This window comes from Mastigoproctus giganteus, chromosome 5 (assembly GCF_048544385.1).
Source record: "Mastigoproctus giganteus isolate SK-2022 chromosome 5, ASM4854438v1, whole genome shotgun sequence".
Lineage (NCBI taxonomy): Eukaryota > Metazoa > Arthropoda > Arachnida > Uropygi > Thelyphonidae > Mastigoproctus > Mastigoproctus giganteus.
In genome coordinates this window covers 14807908-14824519 of record NC_143579.1, presented here as the reverse complement: position 1 = coordinate 14824519, position 16612 = coordinate 14807908, and the positions used below count along the sequence as shown (strand labels likewise).

At 36.6% G+C, this 16612-nt stretch overlaps 1 protein-coding gene across 1 annotated transcript in view; it reads right to left on the bottom strand.

Moving 5' to 3' along the window:
- The window catches only part of LOC150085192 (ATP-dependent RNA helicase DDX19A-like), a 51048-nt gene that overhangs the window by 11358 nt on the left and 23078 nt on the right, over positions 1-16612 (bottom strand). Inside the window, exons 4-6 of the mRNA XM_090373861.1 lie at positions 9688-9802; positions 8384-8561; positions 4933-5173 (exon numbers count right to left, since the gene is read on the bottom strand). Coding sequence (XP_090229987.1) covers positions 4933-5173; positions 8384-8561; positions 9688-9802 — 534 coding nt within the window. The remainder of the gene's footprint in view (positions 1-4932; positions 5174-8383; positions 8562-9687; positions 9803-16612) is intronic.

The following is a 16612-nucleotide window of genomic DNA, read 5'->3' as shown; positions in this document are numbered from 1 at the left end:
TGGATGAAATTGACTAAAGAAAAAGAGGATAATATTGAAGATAGGTTTGTTATACATGTAAATACTAATGATATTAAGTACAGGCAGTGAGTTCTTAGTTTGAAATTATGATATGTAGAGGGAAAGCTACAAGTTAGAACTTAATGTGAGTGTCTGGAATGTTACCCAGGCATGTTAGTTGAATGTATAAATCCTGACCTTGTCTATCAGTTCCAGTGTGAAGCTATTGTGCAGTGCAGAGATCACTGGGTAAATTTGTTCTCTTAGCACATAATGTACTTGTTAACAGAAAGGACTGCTTTTCCAAATATAGGACACAATTGAATAGATGAGATGTGAAACTATTTGCTGACACTACTGAGGCAGAATTAGGTATTTCAAGTAAACTGTTTGCTTATGGGGAGTGACTACATTAATGGTGGTTAAAAGCAATGATAGATTAGACTTTTGCACTGCTTCAAACCATCCTATTGGAACATATACTGACTTGGAAATCATTAAGGTAATCACACAATCTGTGGGTTCTTATAACATTTAATACAATGGTAGCTGAAACTGAATGCACAGTATGGAACTGTGGGAAGTATTAGTATTTGGTAAAAATGAGCCAAGCATATATAACATCACAAAAAAAAAAAAAAAAAAAAAATTGTTTAACCCACTTCATTTGTCCATTCCTTCCTTATATATATATATATATATATATATTCTGACTTCTAACCTCCACAGTAATAGGTGCAAGTTTATTCCAACAATCTTTTTAAAGCCTTAAATACATGTAATTAAGGCTCTAAATTTGCAGGTGCCTAAATATTCAAGTCAGCTAACCTGGAGACCTCCAAATTTTCAGCTATACTTTTGAAGGCAGATGGTGAATACTCAAAAGGCTGTCAAATTGGAGTACAGTGAAGAAAAGCCATGGATGAAATTTGAAGTCAATCGATGAATATTATTAATATGCAAGAGAAAAAGAATGGGTGAAAGAATAGGACCTTGGGGAACTCCAGCATTAGTTGACAAGTTAGAAGATAGTCATTAAATATTGCATGCAGTGAGTGGTCAGAGAAGGAACTAGCTAACCAATTACAAAAATTGGAAGAAAGCTTGTTAATAAGGCCTTTATGGCAAACATAATCAAAAGCCTTAGAAACGTAGAACAAGTAGAATTTCTCCAAAAGTTCTTTAAAATGTCCACAGATGAATAACTGTAGTGATTGCAATCGTCTTATTATGGCTCGACACAGTGCATGCTGGATTTGAGAGTAAAACAGCATGCATCCTCAGTCAATGCTTTCCGTTCAGTGGCATTGGAATTGGCCTTTTGTGCTGTTAATGCAAGCCACACATTTTTATTTAATGAAGCAAAAATACTTAGTATCCAATGCAACTACACAAAACTATTAATCGCAGAAACTCTTGAAATTAAATTACACAAGAATTTATTAATTTTTGCAGTTCATATCTTATCTCTGATTTGTGGTCTTTTGCATGTGCCAAGACACAAAATAATCTCTTTATTTAAAATTTCAACACACACACACAACATTATTTCTATCCTGTGATCAAGACTCATTGTCAAAAAATCCCGTCCGCTTCAGGAACGAAAGTCGTTTTTTAAAATTTTCTTTAAAATTATTTTATTTTATTTCATTATCGTAATCATTCTTTGTTGGATTTTATTTAGGGACATACAGGAATACCTCGTAGAGCGCGGTTAATTAGTGCCAAAAAAATACAGCACTATGCAAAACCGAGTTGATCGAGGTATTATTAGTATGTATGTATTTTAATGTAATGGGTTCCAATAATTTGATTATATGGGTAGAGTTGCAAAAATATACAGGTGTTTGTTTACCATAAATTGATGCACATGAAGTTCTTGCAAAAAAAGAAATTAAAATGATAAATATTATTATTATTGTTATTTGATTTTTTTTTAGGAGCATTAGCAACTAAGGCCATATTGCTCCGGGGATATGCGGTGGTCATTCCCTGACCTTTCCGCATCCTCCGTATTTGGTGGTGACGGGCTCGAACCCCGGTCTAATCAAGAAGCGTGTGCTACGCACTGCTGCTCCTGCCCACCTGGCTACGGAGGCGCCAAAATGATAAATATGAAAAATACTAGTAAGTACAGTACAGATTTTTATTGCAGTATGTACATAAGGCCCATATAAGCCAAAAGAATATAAGTGAAGTATGTACTGTATTTTTATTTTGAAAAATAACTGATCAGCTTAGTTTGCACAGTTATTTTCTTTTTATCTACATACATCTATTTATAATATCGAATGTCATTTTGCAACGCCTGCCTTACTTTCATACCTCGTTCAATGTTTGGATCTAGAAGAACACAGCGCCATTATATTTCTTCTTTCCACTCATATTTGAGTATAAAGGTGTAAGTTTTTAAAAAATAATCTTTAATAAAAATACACAGCAAAAAATTTGTACAGCTTATGCACAATCAACGACCTCACTACTCGGAATCTAGAGTGTTTACTAATCTATAAACGCTACCAGAGTCCGTATATAATGGGAGTTGTGACAACAGTCAGCGTGGCCTTGAATCCATAACGCATTGGCCTACGTGCTGGCATTATAATGCATACATACATATCAAATGTATTGGTACGCAATGCAGTTAATTTTTTTTCAATTTGTAATCCGCGCTATAGCGAAACCCGCACTGTTCGAAACCGCACTATGCGAGGTATTCCTGTAATGTCTTCTTTCACTCATAGTTGCGTTTTTGTGGTTCGATGTATTTTGGATTTGGGTTGGGGAGCCTTAGCCTTTGATTCTGGGTGCGTCGAATCATTGGTATTGCTGTGGGTGTGAGAATTCATTTAATGTAATTTTATATCCATTTAAATTCTGGAGAGTGTTGTACTGAAGTGTTTTAAGGACCATATTGAGGTAAATTCCTCTTATTCTTCTAAATATTGAAATACAAAGTAGAACTGATGGAATGCTCTGTTTTACACTAATCATAAACAGATGAATAACACATAAGCCAAGATATTATGCAGATCACCAATTAAATAATCCATACAGGCAATCATTAATCCAGTGGCAGGTTTTAAGAGTAGTGCAAGTTTAAAAATTAACATTGTCTTTCTTAATAATTAATTCCTATGCTCATTTCTCACAACTTTCATTGTAATCATCATTTTCCATTTCTGAATTGACCTTTTTAAAGGGCTAAATGTCCATTCAGTTACAGAGCTGTGCTACCAAAGATACTGCCAACTGCATAAAGTCATTTCAATATTTGGTGCATTAAAACTACATCAAGTTGTGGCTATTTTCTTAAGCAGCATAATTTTCTGTTGGACAAAATTTTCTATTCCAGCAGAATATCATGCTAATCAAGGAAATAATCTCAGAACTGAATTCAGATAAATTTAAGGGTCCTAGGCTATCTTAATGAGGAGAAAACCACAAAATCTCCTAAGCTAGGCTTAAAGGGAACCAACTATGTGGCTTTCAAACGAATGAGGATGGACTACCACTATCAAACTAAACAGAACATGTTGGATAACTTAAGCTGAAACCTCTCACTACTGTGGTAGGACAAAGCAATTGAGACAATAGAGTAGGACTTATTTTTCACTATTGTATAATGACCTGTAGACCTACGAGATAACAGATTTGGATGATGACGATTTTGTGTGCAACTTGTCTAAAATTTTTTAATATTTTAACACATTTTCTGCCTTTTCTATATTTGAGAGGCTGATTCAAAGTGCTGTAATTTTTGGAATGTTGAGAAATAAAATTCTGAAATCCTCAACATTCCAAAAATTAGCAAACAATGGTCGAAAAGTTAAAGCCTAGAATTCATAATCAAAAGCAAACACTTTTGGGTTGAGTGCTGTAAACCAGAACAAACCAAAATTTTATGGAAAGTTCACTCTACGTACATAAAATGACCTCAACACAAGCAAACAACAAAAATGTGTACCAAGCCATAAAAAAATAAAATAAATAAAAAAATCACTGATGCTAATGGCCCAGAGTTCAATCAGCATGCTAACAGAATCAAGCAGTTCATTTCATATATCTTTACTTTTACACCACTTGTACACAGACTACTTAAGAATGATTGCCTGTATTTGTTACCACACTCTCAAGTGCTCTCCTGTAATGCTTATGCATCATGGCACAGCACTTGGGTTACTGCTGAATGCTTAAACATGTCAAAGCAGTGAATGTGTCAGCATCTGGTTTTTGGACAGGTGGTTTTGAGAGAATGTACCCATATTTTTATAATTTACAGACTGAATAAGTGTCATTTCTAATCTCAACATCAATTAGTTATTTTTTACACCAATTGGTCTTGCTGCCTATACAAAATCAGCTATAGGCAGTTAGAAGACTGCACTGCAACTGGCCCTGTGCTTCGGACCAGTCTCACAGATGTATTGAAAGTAAGTAACTAAAGTTTTTAGGTGTGAATGCATGCTAACATACCAGAGAACAAACTGTGTCAATTAAGCATTTTTATGCTAGTTATAATTGGACCTGATCTTGTTTCTAGATGAAAATCCTACACATATCTAAAGAACTGTACTGTATTTTATGTTTTGAAAATTAAATGTCCACTTTACATAGTTCTAACATTCTTGTTATGAATGTAGTGTCTATCTTCTGTTTTTTTTAAATAAAACAGATTCCCTATTATTAATATAAATAACTGGCTCCATGAATTTATTTTCCACTCTGCACAACAGCTGATGTTATTTTGATGTAACACCTTGAGCATTTCTGAAGTAAATTGCAAAAAACAGGAGTCACATCTCTATTATTTAGAAATAAAGATAACATAAGTATTAAAATTTAACTGAAAAAAAAAAAAAAAATTTTTACTTCTGGACCTTAGGTGTGAAATGCTTTTCAACTTTTAATGTGAAATGCTTAAATACTTACACGACAAAAAATTATAGTCTGACCAACTGACAGTACTCCATATATGTTAGACAATGCAATAAATTTCTTCTCAAAACCTCTGCATTCAACATAATATTGTTTAATGTTTTCTAAACTCTCTTCTTCCTTTTTAAGACGAATGACAATAGGATTTGATACAATTAGAGTTGCAAATTCCAGAATTTCTTTTGAGTAAGTAGCAGAAAACAACATCACCTGGCATTTATCTTTTGAAATATACCTGGAAATTGAAAGTTTACTTTGAAATTCATCTTTGGTTCAAAGTTAATGAAACTAATTAATTAAACACATGGGGCATCTGTTTTTTATTTTAAAAATTGGAATTTCCCAATAACACAGGTGGTATATATTTTTTAATGTATAAATGTAAGGAACAGTCCAAAAGAATATAAACTTAAGAAAAAAAAAAATTTAGACTAACTAAGCACAAAATATAGCCCCTCTTAAGCATAAGTAAACTTTGTCTTCTCATATTGCAGACCAAGAAAAAAAAAGAAACTAGATTGTAGTGTATATCAGTAAATAGTGAAGACAAATCACTGTGATAAAGCTAGACCCAGGTAAATACCCGATTCCATCCAAGTATCTGGATAGAATTAGGGACCAAGTCTACTTTACATAACCCCCTTTAGTTCTACAAGATTAGGTGGCTATTCCAACAATTAATAGCCTTTTGACTATAAGAGGAAGTGTAATAAATGTGAGAACATGAGTGGATACAAGAACATTAAACTATAAAGGAGACAGGAAAATTTGAACCAAGTACACAAGAACTTTAGTTTGATCAACGTTGGCAATAAGGATCAACACAGGAACAATAAAGCAGAAAAAGGAAATCCTGTTATATTTACATTTATAGACCAAAAATGGAGTAGAACACAAAAGCAAACTAAATACAAAATGAAATTAGTATCAGTAAATGATGCAGAGAAGCAAGCTTTTTCTGCATCTGACAAAAAAAATAATAATAAAAAAATAAAATAACCCCAACTTATACTTGTACTCACTGTTAGAAAAGGACCATCCAATTTTACTTTGAAAAATTCTCTGCCTTGGACCACCTTGATACATAATTTATTTGAAGGAACTAAACACCTTGTGACAATATTTAATTTTACTAACCCCCCTCATCAATTCATACATGCCAGTCAGCCCACCCCTGTGTAGTTTCATTATATTTATCATAGCCATTTATTCTACAGCAAACTTCTACTCTCACTTCAGTTTTCCCAGTGTTTTAAGAGTCACACTAACTGACTCAATGTTGCACTGGCCACCCAGGTACAATTCTTTAGATTCTATGTGCTTCTTAATCAAGAGAATTACTCCAACCCCCCTCCCAGCCTCCTGTCCTCCCTGTATACATTGCACTCACCATATTCAAATTCTGCATTGCTTATATCTGGAACCATGCTTCTGATATCCCTACTATGTCCACATTTGACTTAAACAGTACTTCAAATTTGTTTACTGCACTCCTAGCATTAGCATACAATGCAAGTATACATTCACCTGTTTTTGCTTTCAGTAACCCACAGCCCATGTATCTGCTTGTCCTATGAAGCCTTTCCACTAGGCCTTGTATCTCTGACACCTCACTTTTCAGGATGTTGTATGTCCCAATAGAAGCAATGCAAGAAATCACTTTCACCTCTACTTGCAGTTGCTGTTAATCTATTAGTTAGTGTATCCCCACCCCCCCAAAAGCTATTAGTTTTCTAACCCACACTCCTGAAGAGCATCAATAATATTCTTCCATCCCCTCCATTTAAGTGTATCCCACCCATGTAAAAACAGTCTATTAACAAATGCAGATCATGCCATGAAAAATTCTAGCTCATGAGCCTTGCACAGTCTCTCCAGGGATTCAACTGAATAACATGTACTCCCACCTATTATCTGTGCAGAACTGCAGACACTTTCATTTTTAATCCCAATTCCTGACTTTCTCAACATTGCCCTTACTTTGTTAAGTAAATCCTGATATCTCTTAGGATTTACTTTTTAAGTAAATCCTAAGGGAAAAGTATTTCATGATTTAACAAGTTTGAGACACTTAAGTTTGTGCTGGTTTGAGAACCCAAAAAAGCTTGGAAGATCTACAGGCAAATTTTATATATGGTTTTTAAGAAAATTGTCCAATCATTCATCAATGGAATATTACACAGCATACAACAGTTTCAGTTTTATAAGAATGTAGAGACATCAGAGTTGGATTCCTGGTGCAGCACATCCTTGCAATTTAGTTGTTAATATAACTTGAGATGTAGAAATCAAACATCACAGACTTAAAATATGCAATCAAAAATTTCCAAATCCTCTGTTATGTGATTATTAAACTACTGGCAATAAGCAAATTTTTTTACCTTTATCTGATTTCTTTCGACAAGTGAACAATATTGATGCAGTAGGAGTGAAGTTTTTATTTGTGTGCTGTTTGGCAACTTAACCTTGGAGAGGTCTGGTTCAATTACGATCAATGAGTGGAGTAATTTTTAAAGTCTTCTTCAAATCTAGGCTGTAGTTAACCATCCTTAAGCAGAAGAATGAGTTAGTGTAAGTTAGTCAGGGTTTTGAGCTCAAACAATATGCAAATTGGCCTGTGAACACGTACTTCTATAAGAAAAATACACACAACATATACTGTATAAATGACAAGTTCCATTGTCATTAAAATAATATGAATTTTAACTTTTTGGCAGGTTCTATATAAGCCTGGCTTCAGAAGATGGGTATTGCTATGAGTTTCATCAAATCATTGGAAGTACATTGTGTGGGGGCTGTTTTAGCATATAGAAAAACAATGCAGCTACAAAATCATTTTCAATTATTCTTTATTAGTTAATAGTCAATTAGCTAGTTATGAACTAAGTTTTTCATTCTCACAAAATTTTACATTTGAATGTTATATGAAATAAATAAAAACAATGTGGCTTTTGATCACTCTGTATAATCACAAGGTATAAAAGCTAAAGAAAATGTAAATGTCTCATTTCCACAGTCATGTCAGACAAGTTCAGGTCCCCTGAGATATTAAAGACTTGTTGATAATGATTAAGGAACCATTAGGAGGAGGATTTTTAATTGGATTATGAAATATTGAATTGGAATGTATGATATTGTTCATATAGTTAATTGTGAACGATCTGGAGATTTGGTGTTCAGCTGCAGTAAATTTAACACTGAATTTTTGTGCACTATTTCAAAAAACAATGATTAAATTCAAATTACTACTTACACTAAGCAAGAGGAGTTGCTGTGTGCAAAAATAATTGAAATTATACTCTGAATTGCGTATACATTTTTTTTTTTTTTTTTTGTCCCAGTGTTTTGGAAACATGGGCTTGGAGTGGGTACATATACTATTGACTCATGTTTCATTTATGTAAATCAAATTTACCATCTCAAAACACACAAAAATACTACTTACTTATTTATTCTAACAGCTTGATCTCTGTGCCCTTGCAAAGAAATCATGACATCAGCCTCATCTAATATAAAAACTTTCAGTTTATCCAGGGCAAAACTCTTGAAACGAACTCCCCAGTCAAATACTTTTCCTGGCGTTCCTATCAGAAACTGTTCCTTTAAACATTTTCCCATTTCAACTAAGAAATAAGTAAAAAAAAAAAAAAAACAATAGAGAAGTTCATTTGTTTGAAATTCACTAAAGAGGAAAAAAGAGAGTGAGTGAGAGAGAATTAAGCAGTCATGGACTGAATGGCAGTGAGTTAGCTAAATAGTGAAATATTAAAAAAAAAAGTTGAATGTTTTTCATGAAAATTTTTCTAAATTATTTGGAAATCTTTTTAAACAGAGAGGGGGGGGAAATTCTTATGGGCAATAAAGATGCCAATTCAAACATTTCACAGAGGAAAATTTTATACATGAGTTACTCTACACAGGTAAAGTTTAAATAAAATTTATTTTTGAATAGAATTTTACATCATTTATCAAAATAATTATCACCATGAGGAGGAGATGAGTTTTCTATAACAGATAATTAATTTTACATGGGGGGGGGGAAAGAGAGAGAGAGAGAGAGAGAAAATCTTTATTGCAACAACATTTGATTGTAACTGGTTACAAGGTTAATAAGCTTTCATAGCCAGAAGTTTACAGATAAGAGGTGTTAAAAAACATTAAATAACATAAGTCATTAAGTAAAGAACAAAACAAGATGACATTAAATGATATAGGGTGCTGTTAATTTACAATTTACATTAAGGTGACAACAACTGGCATTAAATAAATTACATTATTGCAAAGATGGTGTATAATACCTATTATTTTACTTCATATTATTCTCCTTAACACTTTTTCTTCCATTTCTGCCTTTAATTCTGCTCCCAAAGAAGGTTTTACCCCAGTACTCCAAAAAATCATTGATGCAAACATAACACTTGAAATTCCAAGTAAACACCCTCCCTCCCTCCCTCACTTTTTTTAAGCTGGAGAAAAGAGCTGTATATGCTCATTCATTGACTGTACTCCTCCAGCTGAGTTTTTATTTCCATGGTGTAGTTCACTTGCATTCATTATGTTATCCTTTCACTAAAATACAATCATAATAATACATTATTGAGCATTCTTCAAATTTGGTGGTTAAGCATTATGGACAAAACATTGCTTTTCCTTAGTTGTGGTAAAATCTTTTCAGACATCCCTTGTAAATTACACTTAAAAATGATCATTACAATTTTAAAAAATTCTATTAAAAGTTTTAAAACTTACACCTTTCTCCTTTAACCAGAAACCTAAATTTTATATCTGGACAGTACTTTGCCATTTTTTTTGCAACATTACCAGTTTGTTGAGCCAGTTCAAGTGTAGGAGAGAGTATCAAAACCTGTGAAAAATAAATAATTTTCTTGCTTATTCAAGTTATAATCATTTCATTACTTTCTAAAAAGTATTTTTATTCACAATTGTTAAATCATAAATAATTTATATAATTATTTAAATATAATATTGTGATTCAAGAACCCACACACACAAATTCAAGAATTACAAAACTATAATCCTTGATGGATGCACAGTGTTACAGATTAGCATTAGCAGAGGCATACGATTCAAGACAGCAAGCTTTAGCAGCATCAGCCAAACACCCTCTACCCCATTCATTCCAAATTCCTGTCCACCTCAGCCTTAAATTCATTTAGGCTATCAACTTCCACAACAAAAGATGGAAGTCTGTTCCACCAATCAACTACCTGCTGGCTAAAGGCAAACTTCTGCACATCTATCCTACAACTGTCTTTCCTCAATTTGAATTTATGCCTTCTTAGGTGATTATTCTGAGCAAGAGGAAGATTCCCATCAGCATTCAGCAGGCTCAAACCATTCAAGGCTTTATACACCTCAATCAGATCACCTCGCCGGTGCCTAGCCTCCAGACACTGTAATTTGCAAAACTTAAGCCTTTCTTTGTAAGAGCAACCCTTCGTTCCGTTCACTAATCTTGTTGCCCTTCTCTGTACTCATTCCAACAGCTCTACATCCTGCTTAAAATGAGGCCTCCAGACCTGTATACAGTACTCAAGGTGTGGCCTGACCATTGCCTTATACAAGGGGATAATCACCTCCTTATCCCTGTTAGAAAAATTCCTGTATATCATTTACAAGACACCATGAGCTACTCTTGCAGACCATCTGCACTGCTCAGAAAACTTCATATCTGCCTGCACAATTACCCCCAGGTCCTTTTCATTCTCTACCACTGTCAGTGTAGTACCACAGAGTTGATACATTACTCTGGGGTTACTGCTTCCCATATATAGTACTTTACATTTGCCAATGTTAAACTTCATTTGAGAGAGTGAGAGAGAATCTTTAATGCCCTTCAAGGCCAAAAAGCCAGGGGTTTACATTTTTACAGCCTCCCGAAACTTCCGGGAAAATCGAACAATTATTTACAAAAAAAGGTAATTTTACAAATGAAAACATAATTTGATACAAAAGAGAGAACTCCTTACGAGAGTTAAGTTTGATTGAGCTGACTAAACATCGAGATAAGAGCACCAGCTCAATCAGACAGGAACAGATGCAAGGTGCACCTCTCAGCCCATCTGCTCAACTTTTCTAAATCCTGTTGCAGCAGCATACTGTCATTAGTGTCCTTAACAACCCTGCCAACTTTTGTATCATCTGCAAACTTGGACATTAAGCCTGATATACCATTATCAATATCATTTATAAATACAGAAAACAACAATGGACCCAACACTGAAACCTGAGGGACTCCACTAATAACATTAGTCCATGAAGAGCAGTGTCCATAGCAGCAATTTGATTTGCCAATGCCACACTGCTCTAATTTGTGCAACTGTTGCAGTCTTCCAAGTGCAACAATATCAAAAGCCTTTCTAAGATCCAAATATGATATCAAAGTTATTCCCTGCATCTAATTGCTTTGTAACCACATCATAGTATCAAATTTGGTCCTTGAGGTTGTCACAGACATTCTCTCAGATATGCCAGACAAGTTGTACTTGCTACCTGGGAATCTAAAATGCTGATGGAACTGATATTCTGGTGACACTCAAGTCAAGTGGGCCCAATTTTGGCAAAGTCCGAATGGTATGTGACAGCCAAATCCTCTGCTTGCACTTTCACAAGGGTGGGACTGTTAGTAATCCTGGGTATAACCCCCATGAACAAGCACACTGTGGGTGACCACCCAGGTGTGAGCCAATGTAAGCAGGGATCAAGGTGTGGTGCCCACACCACATGGAGGTGTGCTGCCGCTTTGTGTTACCAGGCAATACTAGGTGGTAGATGACTCTCATCAACCGGTGAAATACCACCACTTTGCTTATTGGAGGCTTGAAGTGGTGGAACTCATATTTAGTCTCCAGAGCTAAGTTCCGGTTAACCTATCCCATCTCTTCCTTCATGCAGTTTGACTGATGACTTTAGAGGTTATGATGGACACCATGGCAAGATTCAATCTTCCTTGCATTCGAGGGTACAGCTCTAAAATGGTGTTCGCAGGCCTCCACTAGTTAGTACACTGGACCAAACCTATTGGTAACTCTTTAGGCTTCCCAATCAGCTAGTGTATTCCTGTAATCTTGTAACCTCTACTCTGCCAGATAGTGACTGGAGGGAGTCTGAGTAGTGTGTATGCGGGGGGCACTGTCGAGGCCAATTATATGTCAAGGATCTGGGTATATTCTTACCATGTGTATGCCATATCCAAAAATTTCATTGCTTCATACAGCATGTCCCCACCCCCACTTTTTCTTTCTATGGAATACACCACGAATTGTCAAACTAAGAGAGTAAGCTTATCTGCAAAAAGATCTAAACCTTCCAAAAACTTCCTAGTTCATTTCACCAATATACATGGTCTTAATTCTAATCTCATTGATGTCCATTTCCATTTGCAGTCTACCAAACCCCATGTACTTTTTCTGACAGAATCTCAGTTATCAGTTGATTCAACTACTGTTTATCTCAGTTGCCCAAATTATTCACTGTATGATTCCTTTCGCCTCAAAGTGGTACTTCTACATATGTCCATTCTGATATTACCTGTCAAAGACTTGGTAATTTGGAATCTCCTCTTTTTGATCTTCTCTGGCTTAAATTTTCTCTACCTCATTCTGTAAAATTCATCTGTTGTCTCTACCATTCTCCAAACTCTACTAATGACTTGGAGCTCTTCGACTTCCTCTCTTTGTTACTTGACTTTCTCCAGTCCAACTTTCCTAACAGCGAGGTAATTTTCCTTGGCGGTTTTAATGTTCACAACTCCAGCTGGCTTCGGTTTTCTAGTCACACTGACCAAGCTGGTCGAGATGCTGAGGCTTTTGTAATTAGTAATGACCTTGCACAGATTGTTCATTTACCTACAAGAATACCGGACAATCCTAACCATACAGCAACACGCTTGATCTTTTTCTCAGAAACAACCCTTCTAAGTATACGGTTGAATGAGTGGTTCTTTAGGCACCTCAGATCAAACTTGGTGATTGTCTCTTCTCCAATGGAGCCTTTATCTCATGGCTATTCCCAACCTCGTGTTGTTTGGCATTACAAGAATGCAAAAGGGGATGACCTGCGAGATTTCTTTTCCTTGGTCGGACTACTGTTTCAAAACTTGTGATGTCAACGTTTGCTCAGATCGTGTTAGTGAAATTATCCTTGTAGGAATGGAATCCTTTATCTCACACTCCACTTTAAAATCTCGTCCTTTATCTAAACCTTCCAATAAATTTCCAAGTTTATTGCAAGGTTTAGCAATAAATGTGCTAAGGCCGTTCAGGAGAAGAATGTTGCATATCACAATTGGCTTGTTTCCAATTCTTCAGTTTCATTTTCTGCCTACACCAAAGCTCGCAACAAATGTAAAGCAGTTATTAATTAGTCCGAACTAGATTTTGAACAGGCTAAGAGTAGAAAACTTGCTTCTTTCCCTAATGGTAGCCGAGCATTCTGGTCTCTTGCCAAAGCCATTGGCCGCAACCTTTTCCCATCTCTGCTCCCAACTCTGTCAAAACCAGATGGTTCTGTTCTCACTTCAGCCACAGATAAAACTGACCTGCTAGCATCCCATTTTTTTCCAATTCATGTATTAATAATCTTGGTAAAACACCTCCCACCATTCCTAGCACACCCCATTCAATCCCTCCTGTGGTCTTCCGTCAAAAAGATGTCAGAAGGATTTTGACGAATCTTGATGCTAAGAAAGCTCCAGGTCCTGATGGTATTTCTCCACTTGTTCTCAAAACCTCTGCTACTGAACTTACTCCTGTTCTTTGCGGTCTTTTTTCACTTTCTTATTCCAAAAGTGTTTTTCTTCTGCTTGAAAATTTGCTCACATCCAACCAGTTCCCAAAAAGGGTGACAAATCCCTCCCATCCAATTATCACCCCATTGCAATTACTTCTACTCTTTCTATAGTAATGGAGAAATCAATAACTGCCAACTCTTAAACTACTTAGAAAACTGTCTGATCAATGATCGCCAGTATCGATTCCATCAGTGTCGATCCACTGGTGATATTCTGGCTTAGGTTACTCATTTATGGACAAATTCAATGGGAAAGTTCAGTGAAACACAACTAGTTGCTCTTGACATCTCAATGGTCTTGACATCTCAATTAGGTCCTTGAGGTTGTCACAGACATTCTCTCAGATATGCCAGACAAGCTGTACTTACTATCTGGGAGTCTAAAACGCTGATGGACCTGATATTCGGGTGACACTCAAGTCAAGTGGACCCAATTTCGGCGAAGTCCGGACGGTCTGTGACAGCCAAATCCTCTGCTTGCACCTTCACGATGGTGGGACTGTTAGTAATCCTGGGTATAACCTCCATGCGCAAGTACATGGTGGGTGACCACCCAGGTGTGAACCAACGTAAGCAGGGGTCGAGGTGTGGCGCCCACACCACATGGAGGAACGCCGCCCCTCTATGTTACCAGGCAGTACTAGGTGGTAGATGACTCTCATCAACCGGTGAAATACCACCACTTTGCTTATTGGAGGCTTGAAATGGTGGAACCCATGTTTAGTCTCTAGAGCTAAGTTCCGGTCAACCTTTCCCTATCTCTTCCATCATGCAGTATGATTGATGACTTTTGAGGTTATGATGAACGTCGTGGTGAGATCCAATATTCCTTACATTTCGAGGGTACAGCTCTAAAACGGTGTTCGCAGGCCGGCCGCTAGTTAGTACACCGGACTGAACCTATTGGTAACTCTCTAGGAAGCTTCCGGATCAGCTAGTGTATAATCTTGCTGCCTCTACTCTGCCAGATAGTGACTGGAGGGAGTCCGAGTAGTGTGTATGCGGGGAGCATTGTCGAGGCCACGTTATGTCAAGGATCTGGGTATATTCTTACCACATGTACGCCATATCCAAAAATTTCATTACTTCATACAGCATGTCCCACCTACTTTTTCTTACTATTGAATACACCATGAATTGTCAAACTAATAGAGCAAGCTTATCTGCGAAAAGATCTAAACCTCCCAAGGACTTCCTAATTCATTTCACAAATATACGTGGTCTCAATTCTAATCTCAACGATGTCCATTTCCACTTGCAGTCTGCCAAACCCCATGTACTTTTTCTGACAGAATCTCAGATATCGGTTGATTCATCTACTGCTCATCTCAGATGCCCAAATTATTCGCTGTATGATTCCTTTCGCCTCAAAGGTGGTACTTGTGCATATGTCCGTTCTGATATTCCCTGTCAGAGACTTGGCAATTTGGAATCTCCTCTCTTTGATCTTCTCTGGCTTAAAATCTCTCTACCTCATTGTGTCAAATTCATCTGTTGTCTCTACCGTTCTATCAACTCCACTAATCACTTGGAGCTCTTTGACTTCCTCTCTTTGCAACTTGACTTTCTCCAGTCCAACTTTCCTAACAGTGAAGTGATTTTCCTTGGTGATTTTAATGTTCACAACTCCAGCTGGCTTCCGTTTTCTAGTCACACCGACCCAGCAGGTCAAGATGCTGAGGCTTTTGCAATTACTAATGACCTAGCACAGATTGTTCATTTACCTACAAGAATACCGGACAATCCTAATCATACAGCCAATACGCTTGATCTTTTTCTCACAAACAACCCTTCTAAGTACACGGTTGAAGTGAGAGGTCCTTTAGGCACTTCAGATCACAACTTGGTGATTGTCTCTTCTCCAATGGAACCTTTATCTCATGGCTATTCCCAACCATGTGTTGTTTGGCATTACAAGAATGCAAAATGGGATGATCTGCGAGACTTCTTTTCTTCTTTTCCTTGGTCGGATTACTGTTTCAAAACTTCTGATGTCAACGTTTGCTCAGATCGTGTCAGTGAAATTATTCTTGCAGGAATGGAATCCTTTATCCCACACTCCACTTTAAAATCTCGTCCTTTATCTAAACCTTGGTTTTCCAATAAATGTGCTAAGGCTGTCCAAGAGAAGAATGTTGCATATCGTAATTGGCTTGTTTCTAATTCTTCAGTTTCATTTTCTGCCTACACCAAAGCTCGCAACAGTTGCAAAGCAGTTATTAACCAGTCCAAACTAGAGTTTGAACAGGCTAAGAGTAGAAAACTTGCTTCTTGCCCTAATGGAAGCCGAGCATTCTGGTCTCTTGCCAAAGCTATTGGCCGCAACTTTTGCCCATCTTTGCTCCCACCTCTGTCCAAACCAGATGGTTGTGTTGTCACTTCAGCCAAGGATAAAGCTGACCTGCTAGCATCCCATTTTTCTTCCAGCTCATGTATTAATGATCTTGGTAAAACACCTCCCACCATTCCCAACACGCTCCATTCAATGCCTCCTGTGGTCTTCCGTCAAAAGGATATCAGAAGGATTTTGATGAATCTTGATGCTAAGAAAGCTCCAGGTCCTGATGGTATTTCTCCACTTGTTCTCAAAACCTGTGCTCCTGAACTTACTCCTATTCTTTGCCGCCTTTTTTCACTTTCTTATTCCAAAGGTGTTTTTCCTTCTGCTTGGAAATTTGCTCATATCCAGCCAGTTCCTAAAAAGGGTGACAAATCCCTCCCATCCAATTATCGTCCCATTGCAATTACTTCTACTCTCTCTAAAGTAATGGAGAAATCAATTAACCGCCAACTCTTAAACTACCTAGAAACCTTCCGTCTGATCAACGATCACCAGTATGGATTCCGTCAGTGTCGATCCACT